At 44.9% G+C, this 23075-nt stretch overlaps 1 protein-coding gene and 1 long non-coding RNA gene across 5 annotated transcripts; one reads left to right on the plus strand and one right to left on the minus strand.

The window, feature by feature from the left end:
- Positions 1 to 5244, minus strand: LOC142819506 (uncharacterized). Its single transcript, XR_012897437.1, has 2 exons — positions 5108 to 5244; positions 1 to 2572 (listed from the first exon to the last, which is right to left on the minus strand). It is a non-coding gene; the product is annotated as an uncharacterized LOC142819506 (long non-coding RNA).
- On the plus strand, positions 5232 to 21524 carry LOC142818226 (uncharacterized). 4 transcript variants are annotated; one of them, XM_075907171.1, is made up of 4 exons: positions 5232 to 5366; positions 8786 to 8910; positions 13383 to 13526; positions 13861 to 21524. In XM_075907171.1, the coding sequence occupies exons 2-4, from the start codon at positions 8877 to 8879 to the stop codon at positions 15348 to 15350; spliced, it is 1668 nt and encodes a 555-aa protein (XP_075763286.1). In that variant the 5' UTR covers positions 5232 to 5366; positions 8786 to 8876; the 3' UTR covers positions 15351 to 21524. The 4 variants fall into 4 exon arrangements, with proteins under 4 accessions (XP_075763286.1, XP_075763284.1, XP_075763287.1 ...); XM_075907169.1 differs by lacking the exon at positions 5232 to 5366 and adding an exon at positions 5491 to 5608; XM_075907172.1 differs by lacking the exon at positions 5232 to 5366 and adding an exon at positions 5582 to 5676.
- The last annotated feature ends 1551 nt before the right edge of the window (positions 21525 to 23075 follow it).

A 23075-nucleotide genomic window follows, 5' to 3' on the forward strand; every position in this document is an offset into this window, starting at 1 on the left:
TTAAAATTAAAAAGTTTTGTTAAGTTTAATTTTTCTTGCTTTAGTAACAGCAAACTGATTCATTATGTCATCAAAATCTATTTTTTGAAGGTCTCTTTCTCCACACTTAGATGGGCCAGATTGCTTAGTGTATTCTGACCCATTGATGCTCGAAGGCAAGACAGAATCAACTTTAATTTGCTAAATGAGCATTCATATCTAGCAATAGATACAGTGACTGCGAGAAGTATTTGAAGAGCAACCTGCAAATTGGGAAACACCATAAGTCACAATGAATGTCAGAAGTTCTAATGGTGTATCAGGTGCAGCTTCCTGGTGGGTTTCAAGGAGCATTTTGCAGTCACTAATTTCATTATATAGTTCTATCCCATCAATATCTGAATCGTGAAATGTCCCTAGATCCACACAATGTTGAGGGAGGCTGTTCAAGTTATCATCCTTCAATAATCCCCTAACGTCAAGTAAGAATCCGAATTTGTAGTTCAATTCTTTAAGCCGAGTGAACCTTGTAAACATTTCCTGCTGCAATCAGTCAAGCACAGTTTTCATGATTTGAATAATTTCTTTCTCTGTTGAGAGACCAGAGTCTTGTTCTAGTTCTCCTGCCATCCGTTGCCTTCACCTGATTCTCCTTTCAATCTCCACCCCACCACAGCTCACATCTGTTCTTAGCTTCCTCAACTGACTTTTGGCACAAATCATCATGTATTGTTGCAAACTTCAACTGAAGAGATTGAAGAGCCAAGGAAGCTTCATGAAAATTCATTTTTGGATCTTGAAGTCTTTTTTGTACCCAATCAATTTTTGTAAGTACATTATCCCAGAAGGGGAGAAGAACCAAGAAGTTAAACGTCAAAATGTTTTGTAACAAATTAAACGCATCACCTCTTGTTTCTTGAGTTGCATTCGGATCATCAGATAATCGTTCAAGAAGATCTACAATGTCATTAATGCAATCATGAATCGCCTTTAGAGCTTTTGCTCTACCACTCCATTGTGTATCAGACTCACGCTTAAGTGTGATTTTAACAGTCTTTTTTAATTCTTCCCATCTAAGGGTAGATCTTGCAAAAAATAGGTACAAACTCTCAATCATACCAAAAAAAATGTCATAACGATTGGTTCCTGACTGGCAGCATGCACTCCTGACAAATTTAAACTATGGTTATTACAATTTATAAATAACGCTTGGTGATCCTTTTCAAAAATCCTTTGCTGAACACCAGATATATGCCCAGACATAACAGCCACATCATCATAGCACTGGGACCTACAGAATTGCAGAGGGATGCCATCTGATTCAAATTTTTCCAAAATGATGTTTGCCATAGTACCCGCATCTTTCTGGTGAATTTGGATAAAACCTATAAAAGATTCTTTTAAAATGACTTCCCTGCTCTTGTAATTTATATCAATATATCTCAAAATCTGTGACATTTGTTCGCTGTGCCCTAAATTGGGGTGGAATCAAACAAAAGGCCGTAATATTTATTTCTTCTAATGTCACTGAGCAGCTGATTCCTAACTGTTGATGCTAAAATGCCAATTAATTCATTTTGAATCTCTGGGGACAAATATGACATGGATCCAGGATTCTTTCACGCATGCTCAAAATGTGCATTTAGCCGTGGGTCATATTGTGACAGCAATTTAAGCAGGTTCAAAAAGTTACCCACATTTTTATCCCCTACATCTTCAATGTTGTCCTGACACCCAAGAAATGCCAAAATCTGGCTCACTAGATATTTGATGCAGCTGAGTACTCGCTTCTGGACTTCTCGCCATCGTACAATTGTTGATTGAAGTTCCACTTTGAATGTTGCATATAATGTACACACTCTTATCAACCTTCGCTCTGCTTCCTTCCACGTACTGAATGATTGGCAATGGCTAAGACTGTTTTCATGAGTTTTTACTTTATCAACCTTCTTCCAATGACTAAACCCAGCTGCCAGTTGGAATGAAGATCTGGAATTGGAACTGGAAGAGCTGAACAACAGGCAACCAAAACAATATGCTGCTTTATTTACAGGTGAATAAAGCAGCCAACTCCGATTCACCTCATCTCCTTTTCCATTAGCAAGCCGACGTTTGAACCAATACTGTGTCATCGAACAACCATCCTTTTTAGCAAACGGACCTTTTTTTAATTTTGGAATATCTGTGAGCCACGTCTAACTATCTCTGTCTGAAGGTTTTGTGAGATGATAGGGAGATATGATGTATTATCAAAATCCAAATAACCAACATCATTGAACTGAAGAACAGTGGGGATTATATTATGAGCAACAATATCATTATTCTTAACAGACAATCCCATTTCTTCTAATTTAACTTTGTTGCTACTCTCCACTCTTTTTTGTGAACGGTTTTGATTTTCACTATTCCTGTTATCATTCTCAGTGGTCAGTGGCTCAGTGTGAACATCTTCCAGTGAATGTTGTAGTTGCTCCTCGTTGTATTTTGCCTTTCAAAAAACATTCCAATAATTTACTGGATTTACTGGCTTCTTCGTTTTCTTCTGCTAGTCTTTTCCAGTGCTGAGCACCACTCAACTTTCTTCTAGACATATCTAAAATTTATAAATAATCCACCTTTTAGGATATTTATCATTTAATGAATTACTTATTACTCCATTTGAAAGAAGGGGTGGGCATGAGGAAGGCTGGGATGGAGCAAGTCATGTGTGAGGGCACAGAGGGGCAGGAGGAGAATGGGGGCAGAGGGTGGTGAGGGGGTGGGCATCAGGGAAAAAGGGGGCAGGGGAAGTAAGGGAAGGGGGAGGCACCAGGAGGGTGCAGGGCTAAGGGAAGGTGCAGGTGCCAGGAGATTCTGGGGGTGAAGCAAAAGGGCAGACACTTGCAGGGGAGGGACCAGCACCAGAGGAGAGAGGCAGGGCAGGTGTGTAGAGTGAGGTGTTAGGAGAGGGGATGAGGAGGGGTAGCTCACATGATCAGAGTTGGGCTACTGGAGGAGTGGGCACAGGGAGAGAGAAGGGCTGGTGAAGGGGGGCAGGTCGCAGGAGGGCTGAGGGCAGTGATTCAGGACAGCAGAGGAGAGTGAGGAGCTGAGGAGCAGCAGGCACCAGGGGAGCTGATGGAGCAAGGGGAAGAGACATGGTGGCAGAGAGAAAATGTAAAGGTTTATAAGATATTTATTAATAAACTTGGGTGCCACAGTGGCACATCCAAGCAAGCCCCATGAACTCAGTACTAGTGCACAACACAAAATTCATTCTGCTCATGGGAGGAAACTCTTAGGCTATGTCTACACTGGTGGCTCCTTGGCAAGAACATATTGCGCAAGGGTTCTTGTGCAAGAAGTCTTGCACAAGAACACGTCCACGCTGCCATGTGCAAGCTGTGCTTTTGCACAAGAAAGCTCCTATGGTGATTTTAGCCATAGAGGTTTCTAGCGCAAGAAATCGCTGCCGAGCATCCACACTGCCCTTTTGCGCAAGAGAGCTTACACCTGTTAGAAAAGAGCATAGCTCTTGTGCAAGAAGCCCTCTCTTACCACGCCGTACTGTAAATTTCCTTGTGCAAGAGCAGGCGGGCAGTGTGGATGCTCTGTGGGCTCTTGCGCAAGAACAGCTGTACTTGCGCAAGAAGCCGAGTGTAGAAATAGCCTTAGAGGGCAGGGGAGGCAGGTTTGTATAATTTTTGGTGGTGCCCCCTTAGCCACGCCCCCTGACCTCTGTTAACCAGGCCTCTGGAGGTAACACTCCAGGCAAGATGGACACATGACCAGAAGTAAAAGATGTCATGTCACCTCTCTGGAAGGACTTTTCCCACCATCCTCCTACCACCAGGGATTAGTTTGGCCCCCCACCAAGCCCCTCTCAAGCAGCTATCTTGCAATTGCATTAACCCAATGTGTGTGACATTAACTTGTGGGCAGAGAGGCTGGGGGAAGTGTTCCCTCTAAGGCTGTGTCTACACTCCTGGCTTCTTGCGCAAGTACAGCATTCTTGCTGCGCTGGAGCAAAGAGGAAGGGCTACTGGATCAGCAGGAGCCGGCTGAAGCAAAGATCAGCAGGAGCGGCTGCCCAGCCAGCTGGCCCTGGTGTTCAGCTCAGGTGCACCAGGCTCCACGTGGGCTGGAGCAGAGGAGAAGCCACTGGATCAGCTGGAGCCGGGGCACAGCCTCTGTTTCTGCTGAACACCACAGCCAGCTACTCCTCTGCGCCAGCCCACGTGGAGTGTGGTACCTAGGCTGAACACCATGGCCAGCTGGGCAGGCAGCGCTCCTCTTTGCTCCAGCCCAGCTGCCCTGCGCTCAGCCTAGGGAGGCTGCACAGCTCCTGATGATCTGGAAGCCCTTCCTCTTTGCTCCAGCCCAGCTGGTGGCACATCCTCCCCGGGCTGAGCTCCGTGCAGCTAGGCTGAAGCAAAGAGGAGCAGCTGCCCGGCCAGCTGGCCGTGGTGTTCAGCCCAGGTGCACCACGCTCCATGTGGTCTGGCGCAGAGCAGAACCTGCCTGGCCAGCTGGTCGTGGAGTTCAGCAGACCATGCTTCGGCTGATCCGGTGGCTTCTCCTCTGCTCCAGCCCACGTGGAGCTTGGTTCAGCGAAGCTGCCCTGCGCTCAGCCCCGGGAGCCTGCACCTCGCTCCAGCTGGGTTGGAACAAAGAGGAAGGGCTTCCCTATCAGCAGGAGCGCGGCGCGGCCTCCCCGGGCTGAGCGCAGGGCGGCTGGGCTGGAGCAAAGAGGAGCGGCTGCCCGGCCAGCTGGCCATGGCGCTCAGCCAGGGTGCACCACGCTCCAGGTGGGCTGGCGCAGAGGAAAAGCCGCCCGATCAGCTGGAGCGGGACTGGTGCCTCTTCGCCTGAGATACGACTCCCTATTCCCCTCCCCAGTGCACCCACCCTGCCGCCCCAGAGGAGTCACTGATTCCGGGTTCACCCCCCAGAGCACTGGGGCTCTGCCCTTGAAATAAGATCCCCACGTGGCTCTTACTCAATGGGACAGGCAGAGCCAGCGCTCTGGCCGAAGCGGGACCAGCTGATTTCCAGCTCAGCCGGCCGGCCGGTCGGAGCGCCACATGGCTCTTGCCCAGGGTAAGGGGTAGCGGTGGAGAGATGGGGATAGGGGACCAGGGGCACCTACCTGTTGTTGCTGCTTTACCTGCGCGGATCCCAGACTGCCAGAGGTCAGGCCCCGCCTCCCGCTGCTCCTATTGGCTGGTGCCAGCGCAGCTGGAGAATCTTTCTGCGGCTCCCTGCACACGTGTGTCCCCGGGAGCGGGAGGGGGAAGAGCCGCGCGCAGCCGCTTCTAGCTGCGCTCAGGCATCGGGAGATTTTCAGTGTTTGCGGGACACGGGACGCCCTGGCTACGGAGAGGACCCAGAGGTCCTGGCTCGGAGCCGTAAGCGAGCAGCCCGCCCTCGCCCGCCTCTGGCCCGCAGTTACTGCCTAGCAGGGGGCGGGAGTCTCCTCCTCCGGCTATAGCTGCGCCTGGGCTGCCCGAGGCTGGGGGGAGAGGGGAGCGCTGTGTGCAGGGCACAGGAAGGGGCTGGAACAGCTGCGAGCGGGGCGTGCTGGGAAGGAGGATGCAGGAGGAATCGGGCAGCGCAGCCTGAAGATCCGACCCGGGCAGGTGGAAGTGAGGTGGGAAGAGAGCGCGGGGACCCGGCTGCGTTTCTCTTGGGTTGTGGCTACGGGTGTCAGAGGGGCAGGTGGGAGACTGAACTGTCTGCAGCCTGGGAATTCAAGGGGGAGGGGGGAGTTATTGAATCCTGTCCCTGGTTCTGCCACTTCCCTTTCCCATAGGGATCCAAATTCCCTCTGCAGTTCTTCCCCATGGGCTGGCTGTAAAATACCCGGAGATTCCCTGATACTCCCTCCATTGATCCACGTTCTGTTGTCCTCAGATCCCCCCCCCCCCTCCCAGACTGGGTCTCCATTATTCTCTGCTGGCAATTCAAAATCTGTTGGGAAGTCAGAAGAGAAAACAGAATGTTGGGAATCATTGAGAAAGGGGTAGAGAATAAGACAGAATATCTTATTGCCTCTGGAAAAATCCATGGCACTCCGATGTCTTGAATACTGCCCGTAGATGTGGCCACTTCATCTCCAAAAAGGTATCTTGGGGAAAAAGTTCAGAAAAGGGCAACAAAAAATGATTAGTGGTGTGGAATGGCTGCCCTATGAGGAGAAATTAATAAAATTGGGACTTTTCAACTTGAAAAAGAGATGACAAATGGGGGATATGATAGAGGTCTATAGAATCATGCCTGGTCTGGAGAAAGTGAGTAAGGAAAAGTTATTTACTTGTTCCCATAACACAAGAATAAGGAGTCCCGTGACACCTTAAAGACTAACCGATTTATTTGAGCATAAGCTTTTGTGGGTTAAATCCACTTTGTCAGATGAAGACTACAAAGCTACCCCTCTGAGATGGAAAGTAGGGGTCACCAAATGAAATAAATAGCAAGCATGTTTAAAACCAACAAAAGGAAGTATTTCTTCACACAACACACAGTCATCCTATGGAGCTCCTTGCCAGAATATGTTGTGAAGGCCAAGACTTTGACTCCTAGTCTACAGTAGGGCTTTATTTCAAAATAACCCCCCATAAGTTGAATGAATAAGTGGAGCATCTACAGTACTGAGACCATTATTTTAAAATAATGGGCCACTTATTTCGAAATCTGTACCCCTGCTTTTCTTGGGGAATATTCAAAATAGCGGTAGTGTGGATGCTCCGGTGCTATTTCCAAATAACTATTCCCAGGAGTAATTCAGACTAATTACTCCCCAGTGCTTCCTGGGGCTTTAAGTGGAGGTAGCATATCCACGTTAATGGAGCCTGCTTTGGACTTATTTTGAGGCTTCTCCATACTGTGGATGGGCTATTTTGATTTTGTTATTTCAGGAGTTATTAAATCGATGTTAATTATTTTGAAATAGTTTTCTAGTATAGGCCTGCCAAACAGGGTTCAAGTTGTATCTTCTGTAACCAGGACTCTGTGGTTTGGCAACATCTGTGGTCCCTGGATCACAGAGTCCAGGTATAGAGAGGTCAGCCCACAGGACAGGAGCGTGGCAGAGGAACGGGGACTCATCCAGGAGTCCCATGGAGGCAGGTAGCACCACCGTGGTCTGATCTGGCCCGAGCAATTGGGCAGTAGCAGGGAGCCGGCAGTGGCCATGCAGCTCCAACTTTGATGGCAGCCAGGAAGCTCTGACCCTAGCACACAGCTTCAGCCCTGGCAGCAGTGAGGCCAGCAGAATCTGGAGAGCTCCAGCCCAGGGAGTGATGGCTGGCCAGGCAGCAGTGGGGTGGGGGGGCAGGGTAAAGGGCGCACTGGTTAGCACAGGCCTGGAGGGGAGGGACCCTTCCCTAGTGTAGCAAATCCCCTTGTCCGAGACCAGTCAGGTCCTGAGGGTGCCGGACCAGAGAGGTCCAACCTGTAGATAAATTCTACAGATTCATCAATGGCCCAGGAAGGGCAGGGACGGTGTCCCTAGACTCTGACTGAAGGTGGGAATGGGCGATAAGAGACGAATCGCTTGATAATTCCCTGTTCTGTTCATTCCCTCTGGGGCATGTGACATTGACCGCTGTCGGCAGACAGGACACTGGGCTAGATAGACCTTTGGGCTGACCCAGAAGGGTTGTTCCTTTGTTCATATTTGAGGTCCCCTCTGCCCTCGGTTCTGTGGAAATTTGTCCTTGTTCAGGGAGGAAATGGTTGCTCTCAGTCATTCCCCAAATGGGACCAGGGTTGGTGGGGAGAGCCCTGAAGCATGGCTAGTTTTGGGGTGAGGTGGCCATTCCCTGCCAGGGCATGGAGTGAAAGGACGAAACAAGTTTCCTGCATGGAGACTTCCCAGACCCGGGTTACCTATTCCCAGTTGCTATCCCTGACTGACAACACAGTTGCCCCCTCACCAAGCCCATCCTCCTTGCTCCCCCGTTCCCTCCTCTAGGGAGCCGGCTGAAGGTTGTGAAGTCCAAGACTATAACAGGGTTCAAAAAAGCTAGATAAATTCATCAAGAATAGGTCAATCAATGGCAATTAGCCAGGATGGGCAAGAGCCCATCCTGCCACTGCGCAGGGCAGAGAAATGGTTGTGGTGGGTCCAGTTCAGATAGGGACTACTGGGGAGGGGGTTTGCCACTGGGTTCGCACTGGAGCAGGGAGGGGCAGGAAATATACAGGAGGTGGGAGTGTTTGGGAGTTTTGGAGGTTGAAGCAGGGCAGGAAAGTCACAGGGTGGAGAAAAGGAGGCAACTAGGCTGTGGCAAACCTGCTGGGACTTGTTTAACACGTGGTCTGGATTCTAGGGACAGAGTTTGGAGGTGGAAATGTCATAATTTGTGGAAGAGAAAACAACCCACCTGGGGGGACCAGCAAACAGACCAGACTCTCCAGCTTGGTCCCAACCAACCAGTCTGACCCAACTAGCCAGTGGCTGCTGGGATATATGAAGGGGGCCCCCAGCAGGATGGTTCAGGGGAGCTGCCCCTCCCCTCATATCCAGCTCCTTGCAATGAGGGGGGTGTTGGGCTTCCTACCAGGGAATTGTCCCTCGGCCCTGCTGGCGGCTGCATCTCCTGTATCAGTCCCTGCCTAGTAGGGGTTAGGCTGGATCTGCTGGGAGAGATAAGGGGCTCTCTCCATCCCCTCACCCTGGTGTTTCCTGGATGCTGATAGGTAAGGAGGGATCCGTTTTGACTGTGGGCCACCCAGACTTCGTGTGATTGGCTCCTCTCCTCCATGATGAGTGGGGCTGTGAGTGAGGCAGCAGGAACTGAGTGTTGGGCTCTTGCTCTTTCAGGGTCCGGTGCCCTTCGAGGAGGTGGCTGTGTATTTCACCAGGACCAAGTGGGCTCTGCTGGACCCTGCTCAGAGCCCTCTACAGAGCCGTCATGCAGGAGAACTACGAGAATGTGACCTTGCTGGGTAAGGAGTCCTGGCCCCACAGTTCTCAGAAGGGGAAACGAGTATGGAAGATTCACATCAGTCCTACAATGCAGCCTGTCCTCTGCCCCATCTCAGCATCACCCCAACATGCCCATGACACACACACTAGTGCTCTGCCTGCCCCGCTACAGAACACTGTGGGATCAGAGCACAGGAGCAGTTCGCACAATGCCAGACATCTCCTCTTAGCTAAGGGGAAACTGGGGCTTAGGTCCAGCATAACCAACAGAAGCTTCCTGCCCCTGCCCCTCACTCAGACACAGAGCCTGCTCCACCCAAACCAGCTCTGACTTGCAGAATGACGCGAGTCCCTTACCGTCAGCTGGGGGATTCCTTCTGAGTTGTTGCCTTCCCTTGCCCCTCACTGAGCCCTGGGGACCACTAGCAGGAATGACACCAGACAGCTGACAGCCCTTGGGGCAAGAACTGCCCCTTGTGTGCCTCTGCTATCACAGCCTGCAGCATTGAGCCCTAAAATGAGGGCAGATGAGGTCCCTCAGGGTTCATACCATAGAGCAGGGGTCTATAACTTATGGCTCTAGAGCCAAATATGGCTCAGGACAGAACGAAATATGGCTCTTTTGTCATTCCCAAAATACACACAACTTTTTAAATTAAAATGAAAAATTAATTCAATATTTTAAAAGCTTGTAATTATTCATGTCAAGATTTTTTCTCTATTTCATCTTTAACTGTTTGTTTTAACAACCATCCATCCTCTCCATTCATTGGGGGTCATTCATATTCTGTTTTTATTTGATTGGTCAAGAAATCTTTCCATCATCATACATGATGGTGAAATCTGAGAGACCCTTAATAGTAACAATGAGGAAGGGAAAGAGAGATGACAAATACTGAAATTTTCAAAAGGAGAGAACAGACTTGTATGCATTTGCGGATAGGCCTGGGTCTCCACACTGTCTCATTTGTAGAGAGAGACTGTTCTCAAACATAAAACATGAATTTCATGACAAAACATGCAGCAATTTCTACGAAATACTCCGAGGGTGACCCACACATAAAGCCTGTGAGGAGCTGCAGTGAAAAATGAACATTGGACAAAATAGCCTGCTGGCATGGTCTAAAAAAGGTGGGAGCTTAAACTCCACAAGCTTTGAGGTCTCATGCAGCATTATTTGAAAGGGGAAGCCTTTCGCTGACAGGGATTATGTGAAGATATTCATGCTAAAAATTGCTCATGAACTATTTGATGAGTATCACAATAAGGACAAAATCTTACAGAAAATTCAAGACACGCCATTATCAGCATTCTTAGACTGGCTTTGTTGACCACTTGCTCTGAGTTTCAGTGTAGTTTGGCTCTTTGGTTTGAAAAGGTTGCTGACCGCTGCCTTAGCACCATGTTTCTCAAAGAGGTCCACAAAACCACTTTGAGAAATCTGCTAACTGACTGCTCTGGCGTGTTAACTTACCAGCACTGCAGGCCTGGAGTCTTGCGGCTCCTGTTGGCTCCAGTGCACCTTTGTTTCCTGTGGCTCCTGCGGGCTGCAAATGATGAATCGGAGCCACGAGGTTGCGTGGCTGTGGCACTGGTATGTAAATACAGGCAGTCCCCGGGTTACGTACAAGATAGGGACTGTAGGTTTGTTCTTAAGTTGAATTTGTATGTAAGTCGGAACTGGTACATATTGTAGGGGAAACTCTAGCCAAACATTTCTCCAGAGCTCAGTTTTATTCTCCCACACCTCACTTCCCTCAGTCCTTTATTCTCAAGCTGAGGTGTCTGCTGAGAAAAGCTGCTCCGCGTCTCCCTAGTCTGCCAACCTTCCCACAGTACCTTCTACTTCCTCCTGGGTGAATTGGTGAGCTAGGTTAGTTCCTGTGGGCTAGCCATGTTAATCTGTAACTGGAAGAACTTAAAATCAATGAATGGTCCTGGAGACTAACAAAAAATGTAGATATCATCATGAGTGTTTATGGGCACATCCCACTTCATTTGAAAGCTCATCTAAAGAAGTGGGTTGGGCCCACAAAAGCTCATGATACTATCTACCTTTTTAGTTAGTCTCGAAGACACTGCAGGACCATTTGTTGTTTCTTAAAAATGTTTAGGTTAATACCTATCTCCCTACCCTTCCTGGTATCTTTTGGATAATCCACAGTGCCATCTACAGGCTGATGTGCAGCTTTGCAGGCCTGTTTTTCTTGTCTATAGGTAATAACTGCAGCTATATCAGGGATAGGGAATGTTTTTGGATCGGGAGCAGTGTTCCCTCTAACATTTTCTATCCTTGTGTGGGTTGAATTTTCTTTTGGGTGTGTTGAAATTTCTTAGGTGCAACACCAATATTGAGGTAGTGTGTGGATGTGCACCACCAATACAAACAAAAACCATATGTATATATATATATATATAAAAATAACAGTCCATATATGTGGAAGAAAATATATTAAAACGAGATATTTAACAAGGAGCAATGCTTATTATATTTAATATGAAATTAATAAGATGAAAATGAACACTACCCTTGGAGTACATGTATCATCATCTTTTCTAATAACTCAAGCTAGAAAACACACCAGAATGCATATTATCCACACATAGCTCTGTTTTAAGATGCTAAACAAATCTAAAAGTCAACTATAAATAGTATTTGTAATGGGAGCATGACTAATACAATATTTACTGACATTGGAAAGGTGAGTAAAAAGGCATTCACTAAGGCTTATATAGTTATCTGGGGAATGTTTAGGATTCATGGTGTAAAAACAGATAAAAGTTCTCTGGTTTTAAACTTTCACCTTTTGTTTGTCACCAACTCAAAGAGTAGAAGCCCCAGAACAAATTAACACATGGCTTCAGGGTTTGTAGACAGATGTATGTTTCAAAGAACTTGCAAATAAGGTTTCAGCCTACAAAAAAACTAGCATCACACCTAGTACTTGCTACTTCTAACTCATAAGAAACAGAGCTCTACCACATAAAGATCTGGCCTTAACAAAATACAATATACCATGTATTAATTAGTAACACAGGAGTTTAAAAAAATCATTAAGATCAGAGCTTTAGATATCTGCAACACTCCAAAAAACTTCTTTTAAAATAATCTTTTTCTTTCTTTCCATAAGCCATTAACACCTATGTAAACTTTGACATGTAATCATGCAAATGTCCTCCTGGCACCGCCCCCCCCATGCAACCTATCCCTCCCCTTCCAACCCAGCCAGACAGGACTGCAGCAGGTGAGTCAGGAGGACACCCCAAATAAACTCCCGCCCCCACCTCACTGCACAGATGCCAGCACCCACCCATCTCCTTTCTCCTACCTACTACTGTGCAGTCTGCTCTCCCCAGCCCTGCTGGGAGCTGGGATAAAATCCTGCTTCTCAGACTAGCAGGCACCAGCAGTCTAAGACAAAATCAGCAGAAACAAATTATCCACACCTCCCCCACCTCAGGACACAGCACAAACAAACTCCCCTTCCCCCCCACCTCACTCCAATGACAGCACCCCCCACCTCTCTTTCCCCACCTACCCCATGCAGTCATACCCTTACCTTCCTTCCCAGTGCAAGAGACTTGAGGAGACTGCTGGGTTTCTGCCTCTCCTTTTCCTCCTAATAGGACTCTCCAAACTCCTCTCTCCTCTGATTATCTCCCCCCCCCAGCCAATTAATTAACTACTCACTTCCTCTCCTCCAGCCACTTATTTTCTCCTTAGCATGCTTACCTGCTGTGGGAACTCCTCAGTTCAAGCACACAGCTAGCTTCATTTAGCTGCTGCTCCTTTGACAAAGTGTTTGAGACGTTTGTCCAATTTGTTTGTCCATTTGTACATTGGACAAACGTCTCAGACACTTCGCCAAAGGATCAATGCCCACAAAACAGATATCAGACAGGATCACAAAGAAAAAACAGTTTCTTGCCATTTCAACCAGAAAGGACACTGTCTCAATGACTTAACTACCTGCATCCTGCTACAAAGACCTTTCAAATCTGCATTTGAAAGGGAATCCTCTGAACTGTCATTCATGCTAAAATTCGACACTCTACATCTGAGTTTAAACAAAGGATCTAGTTATCTTACCCATTACAAAGATAGCTTCCCCAATTATCACCTCTAATATCATTAGCCCACAGACATTCACCTCCCCCCCCCCATCCCCCTTCTGTTCTGAAATGTGATTTGTCCTTTTCATATGTGTTCATTTTTTTAAATTGTATCCTTTGGTATATATGGTTGTGACTATTTTCTTTCACTACTTGATCTGAGGAAGTGGGTCTGGCCCACGAAAGCTCATCATCTAATAAACCATCTTGTTAGTCTTTAAAGTGCTACATAGTCCTGTATTTTGCCTCATAATAAGTGTTCTCATCTTTGAGGACCTGGACAGCATGCCCTGGGATTTTATTGGAGTTAACAGACTAACTTTTATGTCTAAGTCTTATGAATTATGCTGATCTCATTTGTTGTCTTTCCTATGACCAGGATTTCCAGTTTCCAGGTCTGATATGATCTCCCAGCTGGAACAGGGGGAAGAGCCATGGGTCCCAGTCCTCCAGGGTTCAGAACAAAGAGAGATCCTGAGACATCCCTGCACAGGCAAAGAAACATTAAACCAACTCCAAATCTGTAAGTGCCTAAAAAGAAACATATGGGATACTCTACAAAGAATTTGGGAGCTCTCTTAGTTCTCTCAGGATTGTCACCAGCAGGTGTGGTACCCTTAGTGCAAATATAGCTTATGGCTTCTTACAAATCTTAGCTGAGACCTGGCATTAGCTTTCTCCCTTCCCATTGATAATTTGAATGGGATGAGAAGCCAGAATTGATTCCTCTCCTCTCTTTCGTACGGGGGATGACTATGGGGAAATTCAGTACCTGGTCTTTGTGTGACTTCTCTCCAGCATTTATTTTGGTTGACTTTCCATTTTCCATCCTTGTTTGAAGTCTCTCTCTCTTGCAGACGGTGATGCCAGGGTGCATGGGAATGAGGAGCAGAAATCTCAGCAAGAAGATGCTGAGCAAGTGGAAATACCTAGAGCATTATCACAAAGATCTAAAGGGAATGTGTCCAGGAGTCATGGGCAGGGAAATAACTGTGAGACTGAGAACAGAACAGAGAAAAAGCAGGGAAACCAGCCAAGGGAGAAATTGAGTAAATTAATTTGTCAGGAAATTCAGAAGGACCTCAGGGAAATTACATCCCAGAAGGAAATCCTAAAGGGAAAGAGACAAAATACATGCACTGAGTGTGGGAAAAACTTTAGTTGCTGTTCAGCCCTTATTAAACATCAGAGAATTCATACAGGTGAGAAACCCTTTGAATGTGGTGAGTGTGGGAAAACTTTTACCCAGAACTCAAACCTGATTAGACATCAGAGAACCCACACTGGTGAGAAACCCTATGAGTGCTGTGATTGTGGGAAAAGATTCACTCACAACTCAAATCTTATTGTACATCAGAGGCTTCACACAGGTGAGAAACCGTATGAATGTACCAAGTGCGGGAAAAGATTCACTCACAGCTCAGAACTTACTACGCATGAGAGAATCCACACTGGAGAGAAACCTTATGAATGCCATGAATGTGGGAAAAGCTTTACTGCCAGCTCAGCCCTTATTACACATCAAAGAATCCACACAGGTGAGAAACCCTATGAATGCTGTGAGTGTGGGAAAACATTTACTGTCTGCTCAGCCCTCATTACCCATCATAGAATCCACACAGGAGAGAGACCCTATGAATGCTGTGAGTGTGGGACAAATTTCAGTGATAGCTCAGCCTTTCTTCAACACCAGAGAATCCACACTGGAGAGAGACCATATGAATGCTGCAAGTGCGGGAAAACTTTTACGCGGAGCTCAGACCTTACTACGCATCAGAGAATCCACACAGGGGAGAGACCCTATGAATGCTCCGAGTGTGGGAAAACCTTCACTCAAAACTCAAATCTTACTGCCCATCAGAGAATCCATGCAGATGAGAAACCCTATGAATGCTGTGAATGTGGAAAAAGCTTCACTCGGAGCTCAAATCTTATTGCACATCAGAGAATCCACACAAAGGAAAAGCCCTATGAATGCTGTGAGTGCAAGAAAAGTTTTACTGACAGCTCAGCCCTTATTACACATCAGAGAATCCACACAGGTGAGAAGCCCTATAAATGCTGTGAGTGTGGGAAAAGCTTCACTCAAAGCTCTAACCTGATTGCACATCAGAGAATCCACAAAGGGGAGAAGCCCTATCAGTGTTGTGACTGTGGGAAAAGTTTCACTCAGAGTTCACAACTTACTACACATCAGAGAATTCACATAGAAGAGAAACCCTGTGAAAGCGTTGGGTATGGGAAAAGATTGACTGACAGCTCGGCCCTTCTTAAACATCAGAGAATCTGCAAAGGAGCTAAACGTCACAAAAACCTCCAGAGCGATCAACACATTTTTAAAAAATAGTCAAGTATCCCATTCTGTCACAGAGATAATGGATTCTGTTACTTTGACGGACCTCTGTTTCAACAGATTCCAGCTCCCAATGCTGAACAAGTTACTACTCTGGCCCCAGGGTGTCCACAACACCCACTGGTGCTGGTGGTAAGCATCCATAGCCAGAGCAATTCCCAGCACCTGACTGAATTAAAGTGGCTGCAGGAGTAAGAAGTTAGCAATTTCCTGCCCCCTCCCCCCCCAGTGCCTGGCTTCAACTGTTATCCCCATCTTCTCATGCCCCAGGGTGTTTTGAATAAAATGCAAGGACAGGTTCATTTTGTTCATAGCCCATCCATTATTTACTAAAATGGCCATGATAATAATTAAAACTTAATAGTTTTGCTAAGTCTCATGTAGTAACCTTTGAAGCTGCTTGAACTATTTGCATCACGGTTATCCCTCAGTTTCTCCAGATGAGTCACCTATTTTTTGCTTGTGCTGTTTGCCCTGTTTTGAGGCGGATCCAGTTATCCTATCAGCTCTATTGTCTTGTGAGCAATAGAAGTGTGCTCTTCCTTCCAGGAACCGGGAAGCATCACATTTGTACCATTCCTCCTACTGCAGAATTTTTGTTAGAGTCACCAGTTATACAGACTGGATCATTCTGAGTTGTCACACTGCTCTGGGTTGCTCTGAACAACAGTTACTTTGGGAATGTTTTAAATGATTTATAAATGAATTTTAAATGAAGTGGATCAGGAGCAAGAAAAATGTGTCACTTCAGCCTCTGTGACACTCAGTGTAGGTAAAGTGATTCAGATTCCTTTCTTCCTCCTCACTCTAGAACCTTTATCTCCTGTCTGAGTCATGCAGAATTTATCTTCTTCATAGTCTATCCTTCCACTTCCCAGAGTGTCATGTGATGCAGTGTCCTGAGCTGTCTGTGCATGGAGATGATGGTTTGACTTCTTTAATCTTAAATCAGAGCCACTATGACTGGAGAGGAAAGTGCAAAAGACTTGTAAGAGGAATTCATATGGCTCCTAAACACAGTGGGATCATTTGGAATTTAAAATCCATTTTCGTCTATTGGTAAAACTACTTGTAGGCAGGTTGGCAGTTTTGCCCTCCATTATGAGGATGCTAAAATGTTTGTAAATAATCCCATGGTGTCCAACCAGTTCTGAAGCAGTAGCCACTATAATAGCTCCTGCTATAGCAAACTAGCCACAGTAAACAGGCCAAATGGCCACATCGTTCAAGCCAACTAGCCACTCAAATGACCACATTGTTCAAGCCAACCCAACCAGCCAAATAGCCACATGTGGCTAGCATGTTGGTCACCACAGATGTAACTCAATAATAAGACAGTGCTGAGAGAAGCCGGTTTGAACAGATCAGATGAGTCTACTTGTCTGCAATGTAGGCTTCTATCTTTCCTGAAGGCTGTTTAGTCGCCCAATTAGATATTAGTTTAGTTTGACAAGATGGAGCTCAGATTTATCGGAGACTTTGAAACAAAAGTCCATTTGCAAAATTCATCATTTCTCTCTCCAGTTTGCTTTTTGCCCACCTCTCTATGATGTCATGGAAAAAGTGCGGGCCTGTCATAGGGTAGAACTCTCCAATTTACTGGACGCACCATTGTTAGATTGAGAACAAGCATCCTACACTAGTCAGATCCAAAGTTTCATGAGGCACAGAGAGAGAGAGTCCTTCAGTGAACATTGGTTCCCTGTGGATCCCAAACTGTGGCTGCCTGATTGGGTAACAAGCATTTTCATTCTGTGAATATAATGTTAACCTGTGAGGCCATGAATGTGTTGAGTGTCAATTTCAGACTGCAGAATACACTAATATTGAGTCATGATTCATGCTTTTGTGTCAGGCTGTGGCTAAGTTTAACCCATCTAGTATTGCTAGTGTAGATGCTATAAGCTATGTCAATGGGAGACACTCACTCAGGGGACATCTACACTGCATGGCTATTTCGGGGTACCAGAGGTATCCCAAAATAGCTACCCCACATCTACAAGCCACTCGTTATTTTGAAATATTTTTTGAAATAACGGGTGTGCTATTTTGCCTTCCTGGTAAATCTCGTTGCACAAGGGATAAGGGCTGGCTTGACATAGCAAGTTATTCAAGTTATTTTGAAATTCGGTGCTTGTGGACACGCCAAATTTCAAAATAAGCTATTTTGAAGTAGATTCAAGATAAGATTCACAATTTGCGCTATGCTAATTGTGTATCTTATTTCAAGTTTAGGGTGCTGTGTAGACGCACCCTCACTATCATATTGCTGTCTAAATGGGGGTTAGATCTGTATAACTACATTACTCAGGGGTGTGGATTCTTACCTCATTTTTTGAGGAGTACAGGATCTTTTGAAAAAGGGGTATAGGTGGCAGTTTCACTTTCAAAAAGCCTTTTTTGGAAAGAACGCATGGCCGCCATTATGCAAATGAAGCACAGGAAATTCAAATCCCAGCTTCATTTGCAATTTCAATCTGTCCAATTTACATACCTCTTTCGAAAGAGGGATAAGGTCTAGACATGCCGTAGTTGTGTAACCTTTTTCCTGGTTAGACTGTACTTTCCCCACTTCTCTTATTTGCAAAGGAAAAACATGACATTTATGAAAGGACGTCTCCATTTATTTTGAGGAATGGAGATGTAGACTCGATGAAGTTTCTGGGTTACATTGTTTTGCAATCTGTAATTTTTATGAGTGCTGACACCTCTTTTCCTTTTGATGAGGCCAGCAGGTAGAGGGTGGCCATTTAACATTCACGCCTTAGAGAGGCTGATCCCCTCTGGAAATCATGACATTAATTGCAAGTTTGACCAGTCTCTGTATACATGAGAAAACTACTAGCATAGAGTGCTGGCCAGTGTTCCTTGTAAGCTGAGTGCTTGGGCAGCCACCCAGAAGAGATCCAAATGTCGCCCAGCTGATTAGCAGAGCACCCACAGCCACCCGGAGCCAGCAGCATGTGTTTCTACTAGTGGTGCATGTCCACACATGCCTCAGTGCACGTAACAAAATGTATTCTCCATACAAGTGGAAAAAATTAGAGGGAACATTGGTGTTAGCCCATGTACCTGATCCCTTTATTTCTCATCTGCAGTTACAGCTCTTACTGCCCATGAATCCAAAGATTGAGAGAAATGGAGAATTCCAGCCTTTTGTCATTTTACTATCTTATTGTTCCTTTCTCTATTTCATTGCTGTTGTTTTGTTAGCTGGGAGATGTCCTGTCCTTTAGTATATCAGTATGGGACAGTGTAGCTTCATGCTTATGTCATAGAATCTCACCGGTGTCAACTGGCAAAGGGGTCACTGTTCTTCACAAGCAGCTCCTGTCTGAGTCCCACCAAACCCACCACACCTAAAATATTACCTTTGTGATTTTTATTGAGGAAGGGTGTCATGTAAGGCCTCTCCTGAAAGCTTGTGAATTGACACAGCAGAGTCTCAATTATCCGACTTAAATGGGACCGAAGGATGGTTGGATCCTGGAAATGTCGGAAAATATGGAATACTAAACAAAAACGTGGGTACAAATATGTATAAACTCAATTTATTACTAATTCTAATGAAAAAATAAAAAAGAATATTTCAACAAACAAAAATAGGATTTACAACAATTTTCTGAATATAAAAACGTTTAGTTTTTAAAGAAAGGAGTGATTGGGAGTTGGTTTTGGGCGTCCTTTTCTTCATGGCAAGATCATGGGAGCGTCTGAACAGCAGTAAGTCTGTAGTGGTCACTTCCTTCTGTTACTCAACGTAAATTAGTGCTGTGTCGAAGCCTTCGCTCCCTCACTGTGACTCAGTCTATCCACTTTCTCTAGTTTATCTTCCGTATTGTCGTCATCACCACAATTCACAAGGCCAATTAAATCTTTATCAGACAGCTCTTGTTGCTCATCTTTTTCCATCCATTCCTGTACGTCTTCATTGCTTTCATCTTCACAGACTGGTATCTGTTTCAATAAGATTAAAAGATTTTCACAACTTTCTTGACTTGTTTCTTCGTCACTTTCATCTTCGTTCATTCTGTTTTCCTCGTCCGAAAGAAGCTTTTTCCATGATCTTGCCAGGTTTTTTTTTTTTCAATTTCTTCCCAAGTTTGTGCAACCCAATAAACATCATCTTTCAGGTTTATTTTTTTCGATTTATCTAGCATGCTATTTCCATCATCAATAACATCTTTTAAGTGATTTCAGAAGCAGTCACTGATATATATATTTTTTAAGTTTCAATAACACCCCAGTCCATAGGTTGGCACAATTAAGTGACATTTGGTGGTAAAAAAATCACTCATGTCCCCATCCTTCAGTTCATCTACATTAGGATGAGATGGCGCATTATCAATAACCAAAATAGCTTTCCTTTCTATGTATTTTTTAATTCAAGAATCTTTCTACTGAAGGAACAAATTCATTATAAAACCAGCTTCGAAAAATTTCAGAGCTCATCCGCGTGCTCTTTTGGTTGCTATACCAAACTGGCAGTGCTGTAGGAGCTATGTTTTTGAAAGCACGTGGATTTTTCGATTTTCCTATTAAGGCAAACTTGGGTTTATGGTTACCTGAGGTGTTAATGCAGGCAAGAATGGTCACTCTTTCTTTGCTTCTTTTATAGCCAGGAGCTGAAGTTTCTGCACAGGAAGCCAGAGTTTTTGATGAAAGTATTTTAAAATGTAGGCCCGTTTCATCACAATTGTATGTCTGTTCATGAAATTTTTTACAAGAGACAGAAAATGTTCTCTAAATTTAATAACTGATTTTGAAACTGCTGATAATTTTTCTCTGCAGATGCTGAGCTGCCTCACTCCATAACATTTTTTCCAATGATCTAGCCAGCCTGTACTAGCCGTGAAGTCATCTTTTCCTTCATTAAATGCATTATGAAATGCCAGCGCTTTTTCTTATAGAACAGGTCCAGTTATTGGCATGCTGGTTTGTCTTTGCTGTGTAAACCACAAAAATAAAGCTTCACTCACCTTTTCATACTCGCATTTTTTCATCATCTTTCTTTTTTCAAATTTTTATTTGAAGCCCTATCAGAGCACCATTTTTCAATTTCATTTCTTTTCTCTTCTAGTCACTAACTGTAACATGCCCCACACCATATTCTGTCACCACTTTTTGCATAGTTTTGCCTTTATTTAATCTTTGTAAGGCTTCAGGTTTTTGTTCCATTGAAACAACTACTTTCTTTCTCTTTTCACTTGTCATGCTGATAAAGAAATTTCACTCTACAGTATTGGCATCATCAAACAAAAGCACTCATGTGCATGGTGTGGGTGCGCAGCACTGATTGTTGTATACGCTACGTTCTTATTAATCAATTCATCACATCGGCAGGTGGCGGGTGGTGCGTCGGATAAAATGGAATGTTGGATAACCGAAGGTCGGAAAATCGAGACTCTGCTGTATTCATTTTCACCGTGAGATGTGTAAGTCATACTTAAGGAGTAATGTAACTATATGGAAAAATATGCAAGTATGGTCTTGGTGTGAAAGTGAATCATGCCAATCAAATGTCTCAGTGAAGACAGCCCCTTCACGTAGGAGAGAATTGTCACCTCCCTTGCTAGCCAATTACGCAATGTATTGCTCCATTATCAACAGTTGCACCAACCCAGAAAAGCCAATAGAAACCATCAGAGAAACATTATAGACATTTGAAAATGAAAAGGATGATATGACAATGAGAGGAACACTCTTTCTGTAAATAAAGACCAAAGACTGATTCAGTGTATAACTGGGTGGTGAAAAACTCTCTGGATCCATTCACCAAACAGATGCACTAAGGAGCAGGGGTGCATCTAGGTGAATTTTAGACCTTTAATCATTTTTGTTGCTCTTCTCTGGACCTTCTCCAATTTCTCCACATCTTTCTTGAAATGTGGTACCCAGAACTGGACACAATATTCCAATTGAGGCCTAATCAGCTCAGAGTAGAGTAGAAGAATGACTTCTCGTGTCTTGCTCACAACACACCTGTTAATGACTCCCAGAATCATGTTTGCTTTTTTTGCAACCGTGTCACTCTGTTGAGTCCTATTTAGCTTGTGGTCCACTATGACCCCTAGATCACTTTCTGCCATACTCCTTCCTAGATAGTTGCTTCCCATTGTGTATGGGTATGTCTGCTCTTGCACCCTATTTTGAAATAACATTTGCATATTCATGTTCTGGCACTATTTCAAAATAGCGCTATTTTGAAATAACAGTCGCTGTTAAGATGCGGTTATTTCAAGAGAAAACTCTTCTCTCAAAATAACTGGTAAATCTCACTTTATGAGGTATAAGGGTTATTTCGAGAGAAGGGTTTTCTCTCAAAATAACTGCGTCTTAACAGCATCTGTTATTTCGAAATAGCGCTATTTCGAAATAGCACCAGAATGTGAATATGCAAATGAAGCATGGGATATTTAAATCCTGGCTTCATTTGCATCCCTATTTCGAAAGATCGCATCTAGACTGCAGGCGGATCTTTTGAAAGAGCAATCCGCTTTTTCGAAAGAGAGCACCCAGCGAGTCTGGATGCTCTCTTTCGAGGAAGCCCTATTTACATTGAAGAACGCCTTCTTTCGAAAGAGGAACTTTCGAAAGAAGGCGTTCTTCCTCGTGAAACGAGGTTTACCGTCATCGAAAGAAAAGCCGCGTTCTTTCGAAATAATTTCGAAAGAACGCAGCTTGAGTCTGGACGCAGGGGAAGTTTTTTCGGGAAAAGGCTACTTTTCCCGAAAAAACCCCTGAGTCTGGACACAGCCTCAGTGTGTGAGAAACTGATTACACCTTCCTAAGTGGAGTACTTTGCATTTGTCCTGATTAAACTTTATCCTATTTACCTCTGACCATTTCTCCAGTTTGTTCAGATCATTTTGAATTATGATCCTCTCCTCCAAGAAGATAATGAATTATTTCGATGCAGAGAATCCAGGTGAATGTGTCTACCTGGATTTCTGGAAAGCATCTGATACAGTTCTATATAGGAAATTATTAGCTGAATTATAGAAGTTGGAAATGAATAGGAGAATTGAACAATGGATAAGGAACTGGTTAAGGGGGAGATGACAACAGGTGATACTGAATGGGGGGGGTGAGTCACTTGGTGATTGCCTGTTCTGTTCATTACCTCTGGGGCACCTGCCTTTGGCCACTCTCAGAGGACAGGATGCTGAGTTAGATGGACCTTTGGTTTGATCCAGTGTGGCTGTTTTTATGGTGCACAAGATCCTTATGCCTCTCCGGGACAAGCATAAAGATCTTGCACAAAATGGGGTTTTTGCACAAAATGGAAGTGGTTGTACGGCTTCTTTTTGCGCAAGGGGTTTTTGTGCAAAAAGAAATGGCAGAAAATATACTAATGATGTTACAACTTATGCTAATGAGTCCCTTATTAGCATATTTTCTGCTGCAAAAACTCGCAGCGTGGACGTAGCTCCAATGATTCCTAGCCTGACTCCTGTTGACAAAATCAAACCAGCTCCAAGGAGCTGCGCTAGGTAGGTCAGCAGGACAACAGCATATCTCAACATAGCTCTGAGCACACTGCTATTGTTGATGAAAAGGGGATTTTTTTCCACACTCAAGACCAACAAAAGGTTTACCAATAAAAATACTAGTGTAGACAAAACTTGGCTTTCCAACCTAGGGCTTTAATCTAGGTTGAAAGCGAGTGGATAGGGTTGCTGGATGGTTTAACCAATAAATACCAACCATCATCACCAC

Source organism: Pelodiscus sinensis, chromosome 24 (genome assembly GCF_049634645.1).
Source record: "Pelodiscus sinensis isolate JC-2024 chromosome 24, ASM4963464v1, whole genome shotgun sequence".
Classification (NCBI taxonomy): Eukaryota; Metazoa; Chordata; order Testudines; family Trionychidae; genus Pelodiscus; species Pelodiscus sinensis.

Bases quoted from the DNA above. Each gene is read 5' to 3' on its own strand.
- LOC142818226 (XM_075907171.1), top strand. From the start codon at position 8,877: ATGCAGGAGAACTACGAGAATGTGACCTTGCTGG. The intron at 8,911-13,382 runs GTAAGGAGTCCT...TCCTATGACCAG, and splicing joins CGAGAATGTGACCTTGCTGG to GATTTCCAGTTTCCAGGTCT. The intron at 13,527-13,860 runs GTAAGTGCCTAA...TCTCTCTTGCAG, and splicing joins ATTAAACCAACTCCAAATCT to ACGGTGATGCCAGGGTGCAT.